Source organism: Fusarium verticillioides, chromosome 9 (assembly GCF_000149555.1).
Source record: "Fusarium verticillioides 7600 chromosome 9, whole genome shotgun sequence".
NCBI classification, from domain to species: domain Eukaryota; kingdom Fungi; phylum Ascomycota; class Sordariomycetes; order Hypocreales; family Nectriaceae; genus Fusarium; species Fusarium verticillioides.
In genome coordinates, this window is record NC_031683.1 from 430,098 (window position 1) to 452,393 (window position 22,296).

A 22,296-nucleotide genomic window follows, 5' to 3' on the forward strand; every position below is an offset into this window, starting at 1 on the left:
GAGTCGGGTAACTCATATTGCAAATCTAATAATATCGCGATGATAGACTTCCATAGACAGACAAGTGGCTGTAGCCATGTTGTTCCAAAATATTTTTATCATCAGATGTTCAATTCGTGTCGCGTTGATATGAAAGAGTCAATGTCAAGTCACTATTGTTTGACGATCCAATACTCTTGGCGGATGACAGCCATGTGGCTTTATAGTGTATCACGTTTATTTGAACAGAAATTGTCACATTCTAGTACCCATTGGTCGGGAATGTCCCAATCGTCGTGATACTGTCAATCCGTCACACTCGATGTTGGCGTTAACTCAAATAATCGACGATAAACTCATCCCCCCTTTCAATCAGTTAAACCTTAATACTTTTTCTCGTACGAAAAAATCCCGCGACCCTAGATAAGGACCATTGCACAATACAATTTATCGAATTTCTCTAAGTTCAGTTCTATTTCCACTATTGACCACAGACTGAGACACCACCAATCACCGTTCCATCTTGTCCAGGGAGACATCATCCTTCGACCCTTGCACCACGCCTCGAGGAATGCTTCCAAGACAGGGGCTCATTCCAGAAAAAGTGAACGTCATAAGAATTGCATGTCAGCCTACAACTCCCTTGCGTAGGGCACGAAGTAACCTTATAGACCCCAAGGGTCCTCTCCGATCTTCGCTCTGTCTTGTGCAAAACGTAAAATCATGGTCGTCATATCAGGCTCCCCTTGGGCCAAAAGACTGGTTTTTCTGGTTATTTCTATAAATATTCTGCTCTGGTGGTATGTTTACTCTACGCCGGGGGTAACAAATAATGTTCAGCCTGCGACGACGAAATTGAAGACGAACGATGCGAAAGCGATACCGGTAGATAAGAAAGCGGAAGGGAAGAGTGCTAAGGGTACGAAGGCGGCGAAAGACGACAAAACTGGCGAGTCTGTTGATAAGAAGGGAATTAAGACGTTCCGTTCTTGGAGTAACTTTGACGTCGTCAAGCCGAAGAACGATCGCACTTATGCGTATCGTCGGTTCAAGAGCTCGCCGCACAAACCACCACATATTGAATGGAACCCCAATGGGAAGCCACTCGCAAAGGGATATGTCTTTATCACACCACAGTCCAGCGGCGCAGAGAGGGGTCTTGTGCAAGCTGCATCGTTCATCATGAAGCAAAACGCAGAGATGATATACGCCCATGACGAAGACCCCTACGATTCTGCGGGTTTTCGTGTGCAGACCGTTCACAACGAGCAGTTCCTTACACTCTGGCGCGGCCATCGGAAAATGAGCCATGGATTTGGAGAAGTCATCGTCATGAACAGCGAGTACGAGAAGACGGTTGTACACCTCGATGCTATCATCACCAATATGTACGGTCAAAAGTTCCTCAGCGGGCTGGACTTTCATGAGCAGGAATTGACCACGCGAGGAACTATTCTCGTCACGGCTTACAACACGACTATGTATAACCTCACACAAATGGGGGGTTCGGAACATGGTTTCGTGACTGACTCTCTCTTCTTTGAGATCGATATCGAGACGCAGGAGATTCTCTTCAGCTGGAGCGCCCTCGACCATTTCTGGCCCGAAGATTCCATGCTTCCACTGATTTCATCCTCTGGCTACGGCGGACCGAAGAACCCATACGACTTCTTCCATCTAAGCTCGATACAAGCCGTGAACCACGATTCATTCCTCATCAGCAGTCGGAACTTCTGGTCTGTGTATCTGATCTCACGCTCAAATGGTAGGGTTCTTTGGGAGTTGAGAGGGAATACCAAGGGAGGAGATTTCGGCGCGTTACCGCACCATGGACGATTCCGATGGCAGAACCACGTTCGCGCGCATAATACCACGTCGCGGGAGATGATCCTCAGTATGTTTGACAACCACAACAGTCCTGAGGATATGGGGAAGACGTATTCGAGGGGTTTGCTGCTGAAGTTGAAGCTGCCGCCGAACCCAGATGAGAGGCCTGAGGTTTTGCGTGTTCTATCGCCAGATCGCGCAAAGATCTCGCCCGAGTATGGAAGCTATCAGCTTGGGTTGAGTAATGGCAACCAATTCGTGAGCTGGGGCGCAGGCGGTGTCGTCCACGAATACGGTCCCGACGATGGGCATGATCTGCGCTGGCAAGCCCGCTTCGGCTACGACGAGTCCATCACGAGCTATCGCGCCTTCAAAGACGTTTGGACAGGCACACCCTCCAAATGGACACCCGCTCTCGTCGTCGAAAAGCACGAAGACACAGTGCACGGCTTCGTTAGCTGGAACGGCGCAACAGACATAGACTCCTACAACATCTACCTCGCAGAACCAGACACGGAGCTCAAACCTTTGGGTAAAGCCAAGGTTCTGGGCTTCGAGACGGGATTCGATCTCGGTGTTAAGAACAACGAGACGAATTGCATCATGGTTACTGCTGTGAGGAAGGGTCAGGAGATTAGACAGTCGAATGTTGGGTGTATTGAGGGCAAGACGTTTGTGTCGACGATTGTGGACTCGATGGGTAAAGCGACGGGAGATTCTGTTGTTGAGAAGACTACGCTGCAGAAGATTATGGAGTATTTCTCGCGAAGTTGAAGAGGATTATGTTTTACTGCGATGCAAGCATGTTGTTTTGTTAGTGTTGAATGAAGGAAGAGGTTCAGCTCATTCCCACCATGGCCTAATGTGGCGTTGGTGACGGCGCTACGTTCAATAGCACAGGTACAGAGCGATAGTTTATCCAATTAGTGGTAATTATTGCAAAAAAGAATAAACAAGAAAGGAGTCTAGATTTAAGAATAATCATAGACTTAAATTCCTGTCTCTTGTCCCTTATTCTTTTTTCGTCAGTTCAAACTTCATCACCATGAGATTCACTCACCCTGCACTCCTACTGGCGCTGTGCCAGCTTGCTTCCGCATCGCCATGCAAGCCCTCTTCATCAGTAATTTCCAGTGCGCATACGACCACTGATAATGAGTCCGCATCATCTGCGACTGAATCATCGACAGCGATCTCTGGGGAAACGGGCTCGTATACTGTCTCTCATGATACGACGCTGACTGCTTCCGAGACCGCATCAACCTCCGACTTGTCAGTCTCTACAACTTTGGTATCAACTTCGAGTGCAGAGCCTACAACTACGCTCGACGCGACAACAGATTTGTCAACAACCGCGGATGAGACCACAACCACTTTTGAGAGCGAGGCGTCTGCTACACTCATCTCGATTACCACTGCTGAGGCTTCGACCACCACATCAGCAGAACCCGAAATCCCATCCAACCGCGTCCTCAACCCCGGCTTCGAGGACGCCTTAGTCTACCCCTGGGAATCCATGGCCGGATCGCTATCCAAAATATCATCTGGAGTCCACAGCGGCAGCCAAGCCGGAGCCTTCAGCGGCAACACCCCCATGAGTGCAATACAGGGCGTGAGACAGTTCATCGAACCGACCTGGATCACGCCCGGCAAGGGCTACAAGTTCTCCGCCTGGGTGAAGCTTACAATGACTGTTGGCTGTGGTTCCCCCACAATAGTTTGTGGTCACGGCATGGGACAAGCCGCGACAAGTCTCGGCGGGACCATCGAGCAGACTGGGGACTATTCTTTGGCGAGTGTGACGTGTTCTTGGACGCAGGCGCAGTGGGAGGCTAGGCCGAGTGTGCAGATTAGGGGTTACTGTACGGGACTTTCTTTCTTTGTGGACGATGCGTCTCTGAAGGAGGTTGAGACGCTGGGGTAAGAGTGAGAATGCCTTGGGAGGAAGGGAACGGGGAAGACGAGAGCGATTGCAGTATTTATTTCGACTGTTCTAAGTTTAATATATAGACAAGGACAGAGCGGCATCGAACGCAAGTTGCTGCCGAGTAACATAGGCTTTATATAGATTGTATATACCAAGAATGCACCAGCCAGAACATGGACCTAGACATTGAGTACCACAGTGACTACCGCCGGAACGGCTCATACTGGCCAGTTTGGGGATTGTATATACTAACGAAACTAGAAGAAGAGCTCAATGAAGTATTGAAGCTCTTGTAAGTTCTGTTAGTCCGTGGACGATGATGCGCTAGCGTAGGAGGTCTTCTCAGCTGGTAGTAGTGTAGAGGTGGCGGATACTGTATGTAAGACTGAGTTCTGTAAGGGGACTGAGGGTAATGATAGCAAGGTCCGCGATTCCTGAGATTTGCATAGGAAGGAAGATATTCCAGTGGCTGTGGGTATTTCGGAGGTGTCCGAGGTGGCTGATACTGAGGAGGGGGCTTTGAAGGAGTGACGATGACGGTTTCAACATCTGTTAGATCTTCTGATGAAACTGTAGCTAGTTGCCTTGGATGGAATATGTTAAGGAGAAGTGTGACGAGGAAGATAAATCCTGCGTCAAAGACATAGAAGTAGATTTCTGTTGCTTGAAGGATGCCCAGAGGACCAGTGGCATACTCGATTACTCGATAGACTGAGCGAGCGATTACGAGCCCGCAGGCGATGTAAAGAACGATAATCCATCGCTTCCAAGGTATGGTCATATTAATACTCCTGCGAGATGAGTTATCAATAATGCGGCTGTGCAAGATGTGCAATACAGATGTGAAGAAGCCGAAGAAGTAGGCCTGAAAAGCCAGGCCACCAATAATGATAAGCTGAGCGGTTCTTTGCTGGCTGATTGAATTGGCATTGATCAAGATGCCAGCACCTATATCATGTGAGTATACGATCAAGACGGGAAAGGCAATCTTACCAGTGAATTGTGCTGCCAGAGAGACCATGTCGCCAAAGATGAAGACCCTAGGGATGACTTTGACAGGGACGAGTGAATAGATATCTGCATCCAGAGAAATGATGATTTTGCTGAGAATCATATAGATACTCGCAGTAATCAAACTCGGACCCAAAAGAAACGCAAAGGTCTGGATCGCATAAGGAACGAAAGTCCAATCTGGTGACTCAGAAGCTGATATAGCACGACATGCATATCCAGCAGCCTCAACTACAAAAGTCAGTCTCCAGCTTCTTTCAGAATCACATCTGCCTTCTAAAAATAGGTTTAACTCACCAGCACAACCCATAAGAAATGGTATGAAAAACCAAGTCCTACATCGTATCATCTGCAACAAACTCACCACCGTCGAAGCAGAAAACAAAGCAAGAGCAACGAGAGAAAGAATGAACGAAGGGTTATAATGGTACAGCTCGACTGCTGCCATGGTGTGAGTAAAGCCTTCAAGACTGGCCCGTGAGTTTGGAGGTAAAACAAAATGACATTTTTTCGAGACAGGCTTTGATGTTTGGTCTCGGAAGGGTTGTTTAAGGCTTTATTCCCCCGGAAAAAGCTATTAATAACCTTGATATTGGGTTGTTTGTGATTATCTGGGGGTGGTGATGAATGCGGATGGGTTGCTGCTTGCGGATGGCTCCACTGGCTGGATGCAGATGATTATGTCTCACCTCGACCACGTTTTGTGGTGGTGAGACAGACGATATAGCGAAGCTTACTGGATGTCTTTCTATATGCATAAAGGCCAAGAACAATTAGTTTTTGATTACGAGGGATAGAGTTGTGTGCACCTGAACCGGCGTTTTATTCTTGAGCTTGCGGGTAGAGCCGAGATTTGTCTTCGATCATCGCGAGATAAGGTCTTTGGTTTATTACTATGGAGTGGGACTTGGGAGTAGCTGCAGAGCTAATGGATCTCGATCGAGGACTCGATAGCTCTCGTTCATGTCCATTACAAGATAACTCTTGGCATCGTGAGGTCATGGAGATAAGAATGCCGAGATTTGTTTTTACTGATGCTGGCGAACCTCTCTGACGGTGAATGAGGTTGAAGTGCGGCAGGACTCGTGCAATAAAATATTGGGAGCTACCTATCTCGTGCATTCAAACACAGAATACAAATACCTGGGTTGTCATGCTGCTGTGCATAATATGTATGCCTGGGCATTTTGAGTTTCCGAACAGATAGCCAAGGTAACATTGAGAACAAGGGGAACGCAGGGGGTGCTGGCAAAGTTTATTGTATGCATATGTAGAACTTGGAAACTTTATAGCTTATTGGGATAGAAAGAAATGCAGTATTCATCGAATGACAATATGGTATCATGGAGATACCCTGACGATATCAACAGCTAGGTTTTGGCACCTAGACATTTGTCAAGAATCTTGAATTGGCCCAGGAAATGATTGGTCAAGATGTAGATGCTGAAGTAAATTGAAACAACTGTATGTAGTTATTGAGCTTCCTGGAATATCAAAAGATAATGAAGTGATCGTGAAGGTTGGAAGTAGTTAGCGAAGTGCATGGGTTAATCGTATACGGAAGAATCCCAGAGCTTATCTGCGGATCTTAAGATCTCGGGTATCGTGGCATTGAACACAGATAGCCCTGGAATGCTCTTTGAGTAAAAGAATATGTGATTCATTATGAGACTCAATAATTCCGCACAAATTGCAGCTTCAATACCGTCCAAAAGTTGAATCGGAATGGGCATTGTCGTCTCTTGTTCAATGGCACTCAGTTCCATCGAGCACGTCTTAAACCCGAGCCATAACCGACGTGCCTGATCCTTTCCCCAAACAGCAAAGCGTGAAAAAGAGGCTGGCTGAGTGATGTCAGAAACAAGACTAAGCATCCCCCCCCCATCGAATCACATCCCAGCACGGGAAAATATCTCAACCTGTCTCTGGCTTATCGATCCGATCCTCAGGGAGGCTTGTCAACTCCACGATCGAGATATTGCCTGCCTTAGCGGCTCCCCCTTGTACACACAAACTCACACTCCGCATTCAACGTCCCCTACGCCAAAGACACACCGCGCCGAATGTACCTGTAGCGCCAGGTGCACGTCCAGGGGTACTGTCGCACCCTTGGACGGCGTTGATCAGTTAACTAGCCAAGGTAAACAAGAATACCACCACCGCGGAACTGGGAGGGGCACTTCTTAACGTCATGCCGTACAAGACTCTGCTTCCTGCACCTGATACTCCGGGTGATCCTGGGGGTCAGGATCAAGATACACGGGTTGCTAAACGGAAGCGGGCCAACAGGCCTAACGCCTGCGAGAACTGCCGCCTGAAAAAAGCCCGTGTAAGTCACCCCTTGTTTCTCTTAACTGCCTTACCTGCTTGTTGTACCCAAGCTCCCCGTATAGTACCTACCTCGTGTCTGACCCACCGCTGATGCTGTGCCCAGTGTGATGGTAAGAGACCAAGCTGCTCCAAGTGCGAGAAATGGGGAACGGCGTGCGTCTACAGCGTCGACCACCTCGGCAATGTCGAGCGTGAACTCAGAGAGCATCGTGATATTCTCGAGTTCCTGCTGTCGCTCCCCGAAGATGAAGCCCTCGCTGCACACAGACAGCTTAGAAGTACGAGTAACCTTTCCGATGCGCTGTCGTCGTTACAGGGGAGTATGCATGGCAGGCTTCAGCCCTCCGGTATACGGACTGCGCAGGCCATGTCGCCGCCGACGTCGTCAGGTCTCGAGTTTGAGCTGACGGTCCGGCATGGCATGGCGTATCCTACCTTGTTTCCCCTGGACCTACCGTCCTTGAGTGCCGATCCTAGACTGAAACCTGTTCAGCGCTCGTCTCAAGGGCTTTTGCTCGATGGGTCGTCGCCGTCTGACACAATGTCCCCGTCGACATCATCCAGCAATGAGCAGTCTGTACACACACCGAATCCCCAACCGCTTGAACGTCCACGCATTAATCAAAAGGAAGACGTCGCTGGCCCTCATCGGGAAAAGTATTGTGATGAGAGGTTACACCAACTGCAGATTGGGTACTGGACTGGCGTGTCCATTGACGATGAAGTCGCTGCCAGCGTCATCTCACTGTACCTGCAGGGCAATCACTCCATATTCGGGCTCTTCGACCCCGACCTTTTTATACACGACCTCGTTCACCGCCGCCATCAATACTGCTCACCTTTTCTGGTGAATGCCCTGCTGGCCCACGCCTGTGTAGGTTGCCACTCGCCACATGTTATCATCTTAGACTGATGTTGATCCACCATAGCAAGCTTACTCTGTGATTGACGAAGCTGTCGGCGCTTTGAGCCAGGACTTTATGAGAGATGCGGGCGTCCTATGGCGCGCTGAGCGATCTTCAGACTCATTAGTCAACGTCGCTGCCATTCTCATGCTCAGCGTCAGTTGCCATCTAGAGCAATCCAGTGTTTCGAGCAATGATCTTCTTGACGATGGGCGCGCAATGGCCGAGCGGTTAAAGCTCTTGGGCATACCGCACACACCAGAAAACGCAGCCTCATTCGATAGCTTAGACCCCGACACCAAACGTGCAATGGCCCATACAGCTTGGGGAGCATACAGCTACCTAACGTACGTACCCTCCTCCCCATTCCGACGTCGCACTAACACCTCAGACTAAACACATTCTGGGTCCCAACCAAACCCATCGCCTTCCCACCGATGTTTCCCGTCCCCGGACGGAGCAGTGAGGACACGATAGATGAAAGGTTAGCAGTTCACTGGCCGCCACACTTCATCCCTGACTATGCAGGAAAAACGTTTCAAGCGCTATGTGAGCTCTGGACTATAATGCAGGAAGTCATAGCGGTTTACTTTGCGCATCACGGTGATGCTGGTGTTGCTTCGATGAGGATTCCTCTGGCGTTTGTGGAGGCCAAGTACCAGAAGATACTGACCTTTACGGATTCGTTGCCGCCGGAGATGTCGATTGATCCGGGGAATATGCCAGATCATGTTTTGGCGTTCAAGTACGTTATGCGCCTCAATGTTGGAGAACAAGACTGACGATATACAGCATTTTACTACATGTTGCTATTACGCACCTGTTTCACACATTTATCATGGATCCAAGCAATCAGAATTTAAACCCGACGTTGTTGAAGTCCCCCAAAGCAGCACTGCGAGCATCAACAAACCAGCTCCAACGTCTCATCCTCATCAGCCGCCTCTACCATCCCCACGCTCACTCCCTCAGCGTTCTGAGCTCGGCAGTCGTGCACGTCAGCAACACCATAATTCGCGACGCTGCCCTGCGTAACCATTCCATCCAAGCCCCCAGTCTCAGCAAAAAGCATCGACGACGAGGAAGTTTTGAAGAAGCACACTGGCACTTCTACTTCCTCGTGTGTCTAGCAGCCTGTCAAGATCTAGGTGCTTGCTTCCCCGTTTGCGAGCCCATTGGCAAGGGGCTTTTGGCCATGGCTATGAGAGATGGGAGTATGACAGCCGCTGAAGCAAATAAGCTCATGCGTGCGTTGGAAGCGCCGAAGCAGGTTGTGACGCCTAGTAAAGACGAGAGTGGTACGTTTGGAAGTTGGGTTTTGGATTTTGATCTTGAGGCTTCGAAGCCTGGTGATGGACATATTAGAAACTTGGCTGCTCAGTTTGAGGAGTTGAGTATGCATAATGAGTTTACGGAGGGGGGAGATTTTGTCGTGGAATAACGGATACATGGGTAATGAATACGATTGATACCCCCGGCCTTTGAGCCAACGAGATAGGAACCATGAGAACATAAAAGCAAGGCGAATACGGACATTTTGGTAACTTACTCTAAGCATAACATGAATTGGAGTATCTATAGCCATACCTTGAATCTTACAATGAGATAAGAAGGATATTCCTCTGTCCAATATGAAGAGATTTTGACAACTGTGACAAACTGGCTACGTAGAAATCATGATCTAGATTGGCATCTATAATTTCAAATGTTCTATTTACACAAACAACAAAGTACGCAGTCATCAGAACTAACAGCATCCACCACCATGATCATGGCTGTGCTCATGAGCCTTCTCAGCATCCCTCTCACTCAACCCCTCCGCCTCCTTACTAACACAACTAACATGAAAAGCCGCCAACTTGACTAGTCCCGGAATCTCCCTCAACAGCGCAATATTCTCCTTAAAATCATCCGTCTCCCGAAACTTCTGATGCGCCTCCACACTCGGCCATCCAATAAACGCCGCCATCATACTCCCCGTCTTGCCCTCCTCTCCACGAATAGGCACGTCGTTCTCGACACTCCACCCGTAGCTGATGCCACGCCAGTCGCGCGATGTCTTTAGTGCTACGCCGGTGAACTCTTCGAGACGGCGGGTTGCTGTGGCGCGGGATGCGACGTCGTAGTCTGGGGGGAAGAATGCGAGTAGGACTTCTGTTACAGGGGAGGAATCTTTGTCAAGGACGTCTTCTGGCGGGAAGGGGGTAAGGGTGACGTGTTTGTTGATGGATTTTGAAAAGTCCACGATGGGTTTGAGAGATTCAATGATAGGGCCGTGATCACTGAAATATATTAGCAGTATTCAAAGAATAAGCAAGTCTAGACTTACGCGGTCTTGGGATAATTCTCGTGATCCTCCAAAGTCTCCCAGTCAAGAAACAACCATAGTGTAGAAGGATTCTCAACCTCAACACCAGTATAAACTCGCCGAGCACCGGGCTGTTTCAACGCTGTCTCAAGGACATTTTGATAAGTCTTTGCCGCAGCTGATTCATCAAACACATTGACTCCCTCGTTGAGAGTAACGTATGAGAATTCCGTCACGTTTTGAATTTTGGAAGCCATTTTGAGAAAGATTTTGTGAGGAAAGGGTATATGATACGAGTATGATGTTGATGTATGAGGAGGGGTAAATAAGGTGATGGCATCTGGTGGGGTCGAACACGTGCTACTTCCGTTAACCCGCATGGAATAAGGGAAGCTATCGCCTCGTTGATATGATCGAGTCAGGTCAACGCTTCAAGGGTAAATGGATCTGAAGATACTGAAATAGTTATAGTCATTTTTTCAATCATTCTTGGAGCCACTGGCTTCTCCCCCATTCTGCGCCTTAAACTCATTGATAGCCTTCTCCGTAACCCTCATAGCCTCCAGCCCAACAGGAGCACCGAGATAAATCATCGACTGCAAAACCGCCTCTCGAATCTCAATCTCCGTCAAACCATTCCGCAAAGCTCCCTTTGTATGCAACGTCAATTCCGGCCATGCCTTTTGCGCCGTCAAAAACGCCAAAGCTATTAAACTCGTCAGAATTACTAATTTGATATAATCGCATCACTTACTGAGAAGGCTTCTCTGCTTTCTATCAAGACCAGGCCGAGTCCATACGTTCCCCCAGGCGTATTCTGTGATGAGCTCTTGTGCGGGTTTCCAGTATTCGTTGTCGAGACTTGCGACTGCTTTGGAGACGTATTCTTCGCCGAGAACTTCACCGCGGACCTTGAGGCCCTTTTTGAAACCTTCGCTGAATTCTTGGTTCTGAGACATGATCCGAGATTGTGGAGTGAATGTAGGATGTTGAGGCCAAGAGGGTTGAACTGTCGTTGATGTTGTTATATACTTTAAAGACGGAGGTCCTTCTCCGTGTCCGGGGACTCCGCAACCGGAGCAGCCGGCTGTGAACGGCGGGGCCGGTTATTGAACGTGTAACTCGGAATGATGTTTCACTCAATGCAGCTTCAACAAAATCCCATGAATCATTTATTTAAAAAAGAAAGAAGCCGTATGACTGGTAAGACTCAAAAATCATCAGTTTCATATAATAACGACCAATCAGGAATGTTACATATAAAGGCACGAATTTATAGCAGTAAAGCGTGTTTCTCACTGCATCATTGAACATGTGTAAACTAAAGTGAATTATATAAAAGACAAGAATGCCATTACTCCAAGCAACTAGAACCCATATTACACGTTTGTCTCCGAAGTGGAATAAGCACAACTATCAGCATCATCCTCCATTCCCATCTCAACCCTCCAATCTTCAGGCGCGCACCATACATCCAATGCATCCTCATTCACCTCAACCTCATCCAAGCCAGCCCAGGCCCCGAGGTCCAAGATATCTCCCACATCATAAGAAGAAGAAGACACCGAGATCAATTGCTTCACCTTGGACGTGATCTCCTCAAGGTAGTCCATGTTCTGCTCCAGATGCCATGAGTAATCCTGCCCGACGGATGCATACCCGCTCCTCAGGAATTGAAGCTGGTCTAAGTAGAAGGCGACTGCTTCATCTTGTGATCCTGGAGAGGTCAAGTCGTCCTCCCATGTCGCAGCATCCTTGAGCATGAGGAATCTAACGTCAATAGCCGAGGTGCGGTGGCCTAGACTCTCGTGCATAGATGCTAGAAGTCTCATGCAACTCATCGCCATAGGATGGTTGGCTCCATATACATCCTTGAGGTTATAGCTGATATCCTCGAGGAGAGTGAACGCAGTGTTGTGTTCTCCACAAGCGAAATGAACCTCTGCGAGTCGCTTACCAATGGCGATGGTGGTTGTGGGCTCGAGGTTGAAGTCGTAGTGGTCGCGTGAGTTCCATAGAAGTTCAAGAATGCGCTGGTTGATGGTTAGTAGAGATACTTCGAATAGATGAGGGTTACTGACCTTGAGAGTGATGTAGTCATTCTGCTTGCCAGCGATACTGAGGATGCAGGTGAGGTGGTTAACACTCAAGACGCTCAAGTCAATGTCAGAAGTGTAGCTCATGGCCAAGACTCCCAACTGCGTAGCCAGCTCTTCAATCAGACCACGTAGAGAAACATCGACTTCGATCTCAGAGATCTTGTAGAGTAATGTACTCAACTTGAGAAGTATCAGGGCAGAGGAGCTATCGTCGCTATCGGCTCCACTTTCACTGTACTCGAACACCCACTGAGACAGGTAGAAACAAGCCTTGTGAGAACCAGCATCGCCCAGTTGCTGAATGAGTCCAAAGGCATCGTCCAACAGCGACGCGGAAATGTCGTGTTCGGAAGATGAAGCAAGGATGGCCTGGAAGAGATGATATGTTGAGCTACCCTTGCCCTCTGGCTGATCCAGCATGCGGCAGAACAGTTTCCACAATTCGTCCTGAATGCCACTCGCCTCGGAGCGCAAATGGTAAGCTTCGAGATGCTGGATCAATCGTGAACCAGTAGTCAAGAGATTGCCAAGCTGGTCATTTTGCTGGCCAGCTCGAAGCCACGCCTCATAAAGAGCCGTCTCGGCAACGACTCGCGTCAAGATGTCACCAAAGAGGCTTTCGGTCTTCTTCCTGGACAGTTCCTCCATAGTATACACAAGAACCAGGCATCTTCTGTCATAAGTGACAGAACGTTTGTGCTTATTCTCGAGGTACGCTTGTCCACAGAGACCTTGAGGTTGTTGCGATCGCGCAATTTCGGAGCGAATCGTCTGCAAGAAGGGCAGGTTTCCATGGCTAACTCCAAGGAGCTTGTACATGGTGCTAAAGTGTTCGGCGAGATGGAATAGCCTCCTGGGATTCGTCTCCTTCTTCAAAACTCCTAGGATGACCTCTTCCAAGGTGACTGTGGCTTGCTTCTTGTTCTCAACAGTGAGATTCACTACCCAGAAGTCGATGACCTTCTTCAAGCTTGAGATGCTGCGCTCATGACCGTAGCCGTGCTTCTTGGCGCATTGCCTCCAAGACTTGATGAGGATGATCTCTGCTCTATCGTGGAGAAGAGGTTTGCTTGACATGAGAACACTCAATCGCTCCTCAATGATGTGTAGAATCTCGATAAATGCATCATCCGAGCCCGACAGACCCAGGCAGATCTCGTTCAGCTCATCGTAGATATCGACAGCCTCGCGAAGAGTCGTGTCATCCATCTCAAGAAGCTTGGTCAGTTCAAGCGATGCCTTGAGGTACCAAATATCTTGCCGTCCCAGATCTGACAGCATAATGGTTCTTAGCTTGCGAGCCAACCGCACGGCGATGGAAACACTGCCAACCGAGAGTAGCGTCTGTGAGTAGCCGATATAAATTTCGAATCCGCGTGCAGCGTCCATTGACACATGGTGTCGCAGGTCAGCATAGTATGACCACAAGCGCTCGTACCGACGGAGAAGAATCGTGTAGCTCTCTCGCTTGCCCTTGCCTCTCTGGCTCTTGCACAGAGCAAGGAGACCCTCGATGAGGACAATGATCGAAGCGACATCATCTTCATCTGGCTCCTCATCGAAGCAATCACAAATGTCATCGTCATCTTCAATAACGGTGCCGAGATGAAGGCTTAGACGGACAATTGCGGCAGCCACGTGAAGTGTGAATGAGTGAGAGTGGCCCAAGTGAGTCCTGCAATCGCCAACAATAGACTTCCAAAATTCCAGAGCCTCAAGATGCAAGCCGGCATCTTCAAGAGCTCCAGAAAGGATCAGGGCGATGTCTTGGCTGGAAGACTGCCAGAGAAGCACGCTAGACTTGCAGCACTTGACGATGGACTTGATCAAGATATCTCCTTGAGTGGCCTGCTCAGTCAACTTGTACATCTGAGCCATGATGATCGCAATCTCAACGCGCTCGCGAGTGAAAGTCTTGGGAAGATGCAGGTGTCCTCCATCTACAAGGACTTGTGGCCAAAGAACTTCAAGACTCTTGCGACAGATGCTGATAGCTGCTTTCCACTCCTTGCGCGAGCGATGTAAATGAGCTAGATCTCTGCATAAAAAGACCGTATCTGATCCAATATCTCCGTGACCATGGGTGCTATGGAGAATACTGTCGAGGATGTTGAGCCACAAAAAGTCTTCGATCGGGTTCTTGACACCCTTGTAGCAGACAATAAGCGCAGAGTAAACTTGCAGCATTTCGTCAAAGTGGTCATGAGAAGGTAGCTGATGGATCTCATAGAGAACTCGAAGGATGCTCAGTGCTTCCTGATTCTTCTCGAGTCGCAGAAGAAGCTGTGCAATCTCTCTGAGGTTGACTAGCGTGGTCACTTCGCACCGGCGGTCGGTTGTCACGAACCTGGAGACAGAATTCCAGAATGACACCAGTGTTGTGCTAGCTTCCTTCTCTAGAGACAAGTCACGCAACTTAGTCGCCAACTGCAGAGTTACAGAGGTGAACGCCACCAAAATGGCACTATGGTTATTGTTCTCCTTGTTCAGCTGACCTTGGAGAAGACTCCATAGCTGCTGAAGGGCACCCTTGGAAGCACTTGACATACCGCGGTCCTGGTAATGTCGAACAATGCGAGTAATAGCGGAGAGTGCTGCATCTGTCCACGTCTCCAGAGTAGGCGCAGCATCGAAGACATCTTGGCACAGCTGTTGCGCAGCAGCCATATCGTCAGCGTGCTCAAGCGCATCAATAAGCACGTGGAATAGATCAAGAGTCTTGCTTGCAAAAAGACCTCTGGTTCTGCAGCACGCAACATACATGTCGTGCAGAATCTCAGCGGCCTCAGCGAAGCGCATCTCCGCCTTGTATAACTCTGCGAGCCTCTGAGCGACGGCAAGTGTCTGATCATGGCTCTCTCCGAGCTCAGACCTCAGGACACGCCAGAGGTACTTGTAGACCTTGGAGCTCTTGGAAGACAGTGTCGTGTGCGGTTTGACCAGGGACATGATGTACTTGGCACCAGCAGTAGCTTGGGGGCTGGGGTCTTCGAAGGTGAGAATAGCTGCTTCAAAGGCTTCTACCAACCTCTCGATACTAATGGTGTGGCGAAGATCCGAATGGGCAAGATTGATCAATGTTTGGATCACAGACTTGGCATTTGCACCAAACGCGGCCTTTCGCAGGGAAAGAATCCTCGTCAATTGCTTGTTCGTTGTGATACAATCGCCTTCAGATCTGAGGAAGTGCCACTCAGCCAAGGCCATCAAGACCGAATCAGACATCTTTGAGGATACATCGGCGGGGAGATGTCGCGAGAGCTTCTCTGAAGAAGAAAGAGACTTCTCGTAGTGCTCATACCAATTCCTGGCGGCATAAACCATCAGCGGATCGAAGTCCTTGTACGAAGCTGCAGTAGCCCATTGAGTCTGGGACACGTTCTGGAAGACGATATCGACTTTGTCTTGCTGAAGGTGCTTCTTCGCGTGCTCAAGACAATCAATCGCTACCCGTCGATGAGCCAGGTTAAGGGATAAAGCAATCTTGCCATGGATAGCAAGATGATGCATCTTAGCTTGGACAACAGAGTCGACAAATTGGATGCGACCGCTGCGAATGGTGATGATGCTGGCAAGAGGAGAGTTGGAGCTCACGGACCGGCCGGAACGAATTCTCCTGAGCCAGTTGCTCATAGTGACAGACCCATATCGCTCCATCTCATCGACCTGGATAGCTCGCTTTCCGACCAGAAGCCAAGAGAGCAGAGACTGCATGTCGGGATTGGAGTAGTCGATCTTGAGAAGCATGCTGTCGAGAATGCCTTGAACAGTCTTGGGTGTCTTGCAAATGATGTCTGCCATACGACCAAGATCATGCTCGGCTTCCAGGAGGCGAAGGATGAGCTTAGCCTCCAGAAGGGACATCCATTGACGTTCAGCGATGTGCTTCTGCAGCTCTCTCTTCATTTCAGCTGAGAGAAATGAGAGTATGGCTGATGTAGAGAGCGCCATCTGCATGAAAGAGCGGGCATTTCTGCGAATATCCATGCGAGACAGAGTGTAGATCTGAGTGCCAGAAATGGATCTCGCTGAATCGGCATCAGCCAATGCAAGACATCTAATATTCTCACACTTGGAAGTAAGTGCCTGGAGCTTGGCGAGAAACTTGGAGGAGCTATCAGTGCCATGGCTGTCAATGGTGTTGATCACAATGGCAACGTTTCCACTGGCCTTGGAGCAGCGATCCCCAAGAAGTTCCCACAAGAGGTCCTCTGTCTTCTCAGCTGACTCGGTTTCGCTGCGTTTCCTGACAGTGTTGATCGCATCCAGCAAGCCAGTGTCGCCGATGGACTGGTCGAGAAGCTGGAACAGCAATGCTTTGAGTAGGCGAACGGATGAAGAGCCCTGTGTCGCAGACGTAACTGATGCGCGAAGTAGCTTCGCATCCAGAGACAAAGACAGTTGTAAACGCTCGATGATGTTGGAGACGAGCTCTTGTTCTCCATAGCCAGCGTCTCCAGCGACAAGTAATAGTCTAGAGGGCGTCTTGAAGAACTGAACGACGATAGGCTCAACGCAGTCAAAGACAAAGGAGTGGCCATGCTTGCTTCCGTGATGGCCTCGAGAGAAGCCGTGGTTGCAATGTCCATGTCCGTTCAGCCAGTCCTGCACGGGGCCATGACAGGTCCCAAGCGAACCGTCGGAACTACCCTTGAGCGACAGGATCCAGAGTTCTTCGCACGCTGAATGCGCAGCCAGGGACAATGAAGCCAGATCTGCCTCAAAATATTGCTCGATCTGAAGGATAAGCGACGACGAGGTGCGGGAACCGGCTGCAGAGACGTTAGTATACATGAATTATGGTAGCGTTGAGGACTCACCTTTGTTGATCTCATCCAAAATGTCAATGAATCCCAAACAAATCTGCTGCAACGACTGAAGAACCTTAGACAAACAGCTATAAAGCTTATCCGACGAAACGCCCTCGGGCACCGAAGCTCTCACATGCTGAATTGTAACACTAGCTCGATGGAAAACAGCAAGCAAGTTATCCAGCGCTGTGCTAGCACTAGTAAGCTTTCCCTGCATTGAGAGCGCAAGCTCGCAGCTGGAGTAGAACATGGAGGCCACGCTCTCAGCATCAGATCCATGATTCTTCATAAGCGCGACGAAATCCGCGATGCGCTCGGCTGAAGACTGGACTTGCTTCAGACGTCTGTCCACAAGACTCCATTGATGAGGCACGAGTCTCATGCGCGTCTTGTCAATGAGGTCAAAGACGTGATGAATTGTAACGCGCTCTCGTGTAGCGGGAAGTGTGCATGTCATGCGCAGCTCTCGGAGAGAACTATAAGCTCTAACCATGCGATCTTCTGTGGAAAGCGCTTTATTGGATTGACTGCTGACAGCACGTCGTCCGATGAAACTGCCTGAAGTGGTGGTAGTTTCACTAGACATTGTACGTCTTGTAGATAGAGGCTGGGAGTCATTGCGACTGTTGCGCTTTGGCAAGCTGATATGAACTCTTCGGATCGTGGTGCTATCGGCATCGTTCTTGACAAAACTGTTATCAGAGCCTTGAGAGCCATGGCTCACGTCTCTGTTCTGCTGTCCTGAGATGGATCTGCGACCTTGGGGACGTAATGGTGCTGTTCGAAGTCGCCTGTCTAAAACAGTGTCGATGGTGAGGTCTGCTTCTGAAGTGTCGACCTCATCGTCGAAGACAAGATGTGAATCTTGTACTGGCTGGACATTTTCTTCGCTGCGTTCAGAGCCTTCTGAGGGTGACTCCGGACCAAGCTCTGTGATGTCTACCAAGGGCTCTGCAACCTTTGGGAGTTGCGGCGCAACTTCTTCTGCTTCTACCAAAAGAGTTAGCATTAATTGCTGTGCTCAATGTCAATTGAAGATCAGTTGTGGTTACTTACGAGGAGATTGCAGCATCGCGACGACTCTGTTGCTGTCTTGCAACCTCAGTCACCTGAACTCTTGGTGATACCTCAACTTCTGTAGACTAAAATGTGATTGTAGAATTCTTGAAGTAAAAGAGCGAGAAGTGAATGAATGAACTGGGAAACGGAGAATGAGCATGCGCAAAGCTGCAAGGAAGCCAGTCACTTGCATCGCTTTATCGAAACAGGCATCGGAGTCAATTCCTCGTAACGCAGCCACTCTATTCATGCTTATTTTTCGATAGTTCCATTTCAGCTGCATCTTGTTCTGTCTAGACTGGTCTGGGTGTGGAGCGGGCTAGCGATCAGGTGTAAGTCGCACATGTACTGTGCTTGGTATCGCACACGGAGTACGAGACACGCGGCATCGGTAGCGCTCCCTTGGGCGTTACAGGGGATTCATCCCCTGAAGTTCGCGTGCTGCGCAGCCTAACTTAGTCTACTGCGCTAGATGATTAGTGCGCTAATGCAGTCCTAGGGACTTTTCAGCACATGTCGAGGACGCCTCCCAATTAACCCCGCCATCAAAGTAACGCTTCGACTGAAGGCTGGAATCAATATTTCCAGCTCTCAATATCAGCAAGACACCGGAAAGACAGCATCCCGCACTGAAGGCCCCGGTCTAGAAGCCTCAGTCACACTCGGGGTTGACCGGCCTATCACCTCGATACGGAGTAGACCATGTAATTTACGAGCTGTGTGAGTTGGTAGTGTGTGCATGCCTTGAGAGATCCCCCCATAGTCCCAACGAATCCGCCCGTGTGACTCTCAGGACTCCCGATCCGCCGTGTAGGTAACCATGTCTCTATAAATTGCTCTGTGTTGAAGTTTACAGGCAAAATAATCCGCGTGTAGAGTTGAAGAAACACATCAACACGAGTTAGTTGCTTTGCGTTGGGACTCGGGATACGTTCTTTAGCATTAGAGCATCAATTAAATTACACTACTAAGAAACTTGTTATGATGTATATCTATCGAGTCCAAAGGGGCTCAAACTTGCGGATCTCGCTCCTTTAGCTCCTCGTGCAGCATGTCGTTCAGGTCTTCCTTGTTCAATTCCTGCTGGTCGCCATCGACAGCCGTTGACTCTATGAGCGCATCCGCAACTGCACTATTCTTATTCCAGCATTGCCATCCCCAGCACTTCTCCTCCAAAGACTTGTCTAGAAGGGTCTCAAAGAGCATGGCTGTCTCGCGGTTCATAGGATATATAGGTCTGCGCTGGGAGATATACTAAGCCATGAATCATTAGCACTTGACGCTCAACATGATACCTTGTAGGCTTTGACTTACAGGGTTGCTATCAAGCATGTTCTCGTAAGAATAGGAAAGCTCCGGGGCTAACCACGTGTATTTATGGAAAATGTCGCCGACCCAGTCCTCGGTCCAACCTACAAGATGTGGGTAGGTTATATTTGTTGTGACCGTTACTACATCACCATTATTCTTGTTTCCGAATAATACGACTCTTTTGACAAAAGACTCGTATCTAATTCAAGTCAGCTGCTTCAATACTGAAGCCAAATGTTTAAGATTATTTTACTTACCTCATCATAAGCGTGTTCGTCTCGGGGCTGCCAAGGACCAGATTATTAGGAATCTGAGGTGTGCTTAGCTGACCACCAGACGTGATGCCTCCTCCGTAGCTGAATGCTGATCTATGTAGCCACTGTATTTGTGAGCATCTTATCTATGAAAGTAAACATATGAGGCGATGCTGCGTACCTCTGCAACTCTCTTCTTCTTCGCCTTACCCGAGTCGGAATAAATGTCTGGATATGCCATTGATAGAGCCTGTAGACGTTAGAACAGGTACTCGCACCAATGGTAAATTCTACCAGGAGAGAGCATACCACGTTTGCAGAACACGCAGGGTCTGCAACGCATCTATCCTGCGTCGGGACCCGCTTAGGATTCGCAGAGGCGGCGGATAGGTTGGTCTTATTCACTGTCGTAACTGTTTCGAATGTCGTCTCACATTCAGTAAGCCGTTCATGAAGATTTTCAGCGTTCTCCTTGTCAGGAACAGGGTACCCATCCTGCCAAAGCTGTTTGTAGAGGGTGAGGTTCAGGAAGAAGTCTCTGACAGACTGATTGATGAGAATACTGTAAAGGCCCCCGGGATGCGCCTCAAGTGTCCTCCATCCGTTACCGGATAAGTCCCTGTAGTTTCTGTTATTATCCGGGTTAAGAAGCTTCCATCCAAGGGGTAAATGTTGCTCTTCGTCCGGAAATATGATGCTAGTCAAGGGCAAGGGAGGCTTGAACTTGAGCCTTGGCGCATCAATCACCCGTTGAACGGCCCCGTGCACATCATTTCTGACCTGTTCCCGTTTATCAGGTGTCAGAGGATTATTGTCGTTGTAACCAAGATAATTGAGATATGTCACGGACACTAAGATCTTCATTCCTTCGTGAAATAACGGTCTGGATACGTCAGGAATGACAGCATCCCAGTAACGCCCAAAGAATTCTTTAGATCCAAGTTTATCACCCTGTGATTTTCGGAGTAGCTCTATAAGCACACTTAGTCTTGTGTCTATTTAAAATGATGGAAAGCTTACCTGCCCAAACGCGAAACAGCTCGAGATGATCACGCGTTGTCGTTCCCTGAACTTTATCGAACAGCTTTTGGCACAGTGTATCCTCATCAGAGTAAGATTGCTGTCCTTCAACAGTCCAACAACGGAATCTGAGCAGGCCGCCAAATTGTTGCCGAAGCTCTTGGACACGGGCAGCGGCAGCATCCTTTTCTGCTTGGAGGAAATTTCCATTGATAATTCCGTGCTGGGTGGCGTATTCGACAGCCAACTCGCAATCATCAATAAAAGGAGCCGCATCCCGTCTCATACGGTTGTGAACCTCTTCAAGCCGGATAAAGCAATCCCCTACCTTCATCTCGTTGGGCTTGTTCTCTGCCAAGTATACGAAGCGATGGTGATCATCTTCGTCCGGTTGTGCGTTTTTTCGGCCGCGATAGAGGAGAAGTTTGTATGGTTTGAAGACATGCTGCTATCAATTAGCTGGTCCAATTCTAGATCAACCATGTAAAGAGTTCGTACAGTTGGCAAAGTTGGCACCTTGTAAGCACCAGTTTTCGTCATTATCATATCAACTCCACGATATTCTCTGAAGCCAAGGACATCTTCAGCACCACCGTATGGCTCACATGGAAAGAATTCGTATGTTTCTCTAACGGGTATGAAACCTATATTCACGTTAGGGAACCCACGTCATGCTTCGTCGGAAAGAGCATGCATACAATCGTAACGAAGGGGTACACCGGGTTCATGCTTCGGTGTTGTATAGTTTATCTCTTGAAGGGCATTGGGCTGGTTTTGTAGCTTGAAGCCTATTTTTATCTAGATCAGTCTGAGTATCAGATAGGCTTGAAGTACCTGACCTACAGCCGTTGTCTTGCACTTCATTGGCGTCAATGTCATTGATAGGTATATTTTGGTACGTTCGCACCCTCGTGGACTTCGTTCCTTTTCGTCTCCCTGCTCCGGGTGTCGGCGGTGGTTTACTTATGGTGCTCTTCGGCCTTGTCCGCTCGTAGTTTGCCTGCCAATCACTATTGCTCCGGGTTTTGTTTTGGCGGTTCATGGTTTCAAGAGCAGAAGTCAATTGGAAGAAGCTGAAAATGATGGATTTGGTCTGAAAAGAAGAAAGCGACGATGAACGCAATTCAGCACTGTACAGAGAACGGAGATAGATTGTTAGCTTGCCGAGGTATCTGCTAGCTGGTATCGTAAGGAAGCTGTAGCGCGATGTAGGTTTGTGGATGATTTTTAACAAAGGTCACAAATGTTTCTACATCGTAAAGATGTCCAGAAGCCTCAGTGGAAAATTCCAATCCGGTCGAGGCCATCCCCGTACCCAGTGATCACTCAGGGGACCTCATGCGGACATGGGTCTAAGAATCGATAGTTCACACAGCTGCAACTAAGCGTCGCCACACACCTGGGGTGTAAGATATCACCAAACAAAGGCTAGCTCAGGTAGATTAAATCCGGCA

General features: G+C 48.8%; 8 protein-coding genes across 9 annotated transcripts; 3 read left to right on the forward strand and 5 right to left on the reverse strand.

Moving 5' to 3' along the window:
* Positions 1-702: 702 nt before the first annotated feature.
* FVEG_11114 (hypothetical protein) lies at positions 703-2,580 on the forward strand (the record flags this gene model as incomplete). The annotated part of the gene is made up of 1 exon (XM_018900281.1): positions 703-2,580. One exon carries the CDS (start codon positions 703-705, stop codon positions 2,578-2,580), a length of 1,878 nt encoding a protein of 625 aa, XP_018758532.1.
* Positions 2,581-2,851: 271 nt separating this feature from the next.
* FVEG_11115 (hypothetical protein) lies at positions 2,852-3,904 on the forward strand (the record flags this gene model as incomplete). The annotated part of the gene is made up of 1 exon (XM_018900282.1): positions 2,852-3,904. The coding sequence occupies one exon, from the start codon at positions 2,852-2,854 to the stop codon at positions 3,728-3,730; it is 879 nt and encodes a 292-aa protein (XP_018758533.1). The 3' UTR covers positions 3,731-3,904.
* A 31-nt stretch (positions 3,905-3,935) lies between these two features.
* FVEG_16967 (hypothetical protein) lies at positions 3,936-5,192 on the reverse strand (the record flags this gene model as incomplete). The annotated part of the gene is made up of 3 exons (XM_018906200.1): positions 3,936-4,681; positions 4,727-4,975; positions 5,042-5,192. The coding sequence occupies 3 exons, from the start codon at positions 5,190-5,192 to the stop codon at positions 3,936-3,938; spliced, it is 1,146 nt and encodes a 381-aa protein (XP_018758534.1).
* Positions 5,193-6,646: 1,454 nt separating this feature from the next.
* On the forward strand, positions 6,647-9,627 carry FVEG_11116 (hypothetical protein). Of its 2 annotated transcripts, XM_018900284.1 has the most exons (6): positions 6,661-6,884; positions 6,948-7,073; positions 7,179-7,949; positions 8,005-8,327; positions 8,372-8,725; positions 8,773-9,627. In XM_018900284.1, the coding sequence occupies exons 3-6, from the start codon at positions 7,398-7,400 to the stop codon at positions 9,419-9,421; spliced, it is 1,878 nt and encodes a 625-aa protein (XP_018758536.1). In that variant the 5' UTR covers positions 6,661-6,884; positions 6,948-7,073; positions 7,179-7,397; the 3' UTR covers positions 9,422-9,627. The 2 variants fall into 2 exon arrangements, with proteins under 2 accessions (XP_018758535.1, XP_018758536.1); XM_018900283.1 differs by having other exon boundaries at positions 6,647-7,073.
* Positions 9,628-9,727: 100 nt separating this feature from the next.
* FVEG_11117 (hypothetical protein) lies at positions 9,728-10,668 on the reverse strand (the record flags this gene model as incomplete). Its single annotated transcript, XM_018900285.1, has 2 exons — positions 9,728-10,262; positions 10,310-10,668. The coding sequence occupies 2 exons, from the start codon at positions 10,666-10,668 to the stop codon at positions 9,728-9,730; spliced, it is 894 nt and encodes a 297-aa protein (XP_018758537.1).
* Positions 10,669-10,767: 99 nt separating this feature from the next.
* FVEG_11118 (hypothetical protein) lies at positions 10,768-11,247 on the reverse strand (the record flags this gene model as incomplete). The annotated part of the gene is made up of 2 exons (XM_018900286.1): positions 10,768-10,994; positions 11,043-11,247. The coding sequence occupies 2 exons, from the start codon at positions 11,245-11,247 to the stop codon at positions 10,768-10,770; spliced, it is 432 nt and encodes a 143-aa protein (XP_018758538.1).
* A 420-nt stretch (positions 11,248-11,667) lies between these two features.
* On the reverse strand, positions 11,668-18,270 carry FVEG_11119 (hypothetical protein; the record flags this gene model as incomplete). The annotated part of the gene is made up of 4 exons (XM_018900287.1): positions 11,668-12,321; positions 12,370-17,159; positions 17,208-18,188; positions 18,255-18,270. 4 exons carry the CDS (start codon positions 18,268-18,270, stop codon positions 11,668-11,670), a joined length of 6,441 nt encoding a protein of 2,146 aa, XP_018758539.1.
* A 998-nt stretch (positions 18,271-19,268) lies between these two features.
* Positions 19,269-21,884, reverse strand: FVEG_11120 (hypothetical protein; the record flags this gene model as incomplete). The annotated part of the gene is made up of 9 exons (XM_018900288.1): positions 19,269-19,511; positions 19,572-19,767; positions 19,826-19,947; positions 20,004-20,072; positions 20,132-20,793; positions 20,843-21,287; positions 21,341-21,486; positions 21,541-21,630; positions 21,686-21,884. 9 exons carry the CDS (start codon positions 21,882-21,884, stop codon positions 19,269-19,271), a joined length of 2,172 nt encoding a protein of 723 aa, XP_018758540.1.
* Positions 21,885-22,296: the final 412 nt, after the last annotated feature.

Bases quoted from the DNA above. Each gene is read 5' to 3' on its own strand.
- FVEG_11116 (XM_018900283.1), top strand. From the start codon at position 6,936: ATGCCGTACAAGACTCTGCTTCCTGCACCTGATACTCCGGGTGATCCT. The intron at 7,950-8,004 runs GTAGGTTGCCAC...GATCCACCATAG, and splicing joins CCCTGCTGGCCCACGCCTGT to CAAGCTTACTCTGTGATTGA. The intron at 8,726-8,772 runs GTACGTTATGCG...GACGATATACAG, and splicing joins GATCATGTTTTGGCGTTCAA to CATTTTACTACATGTTGCTA.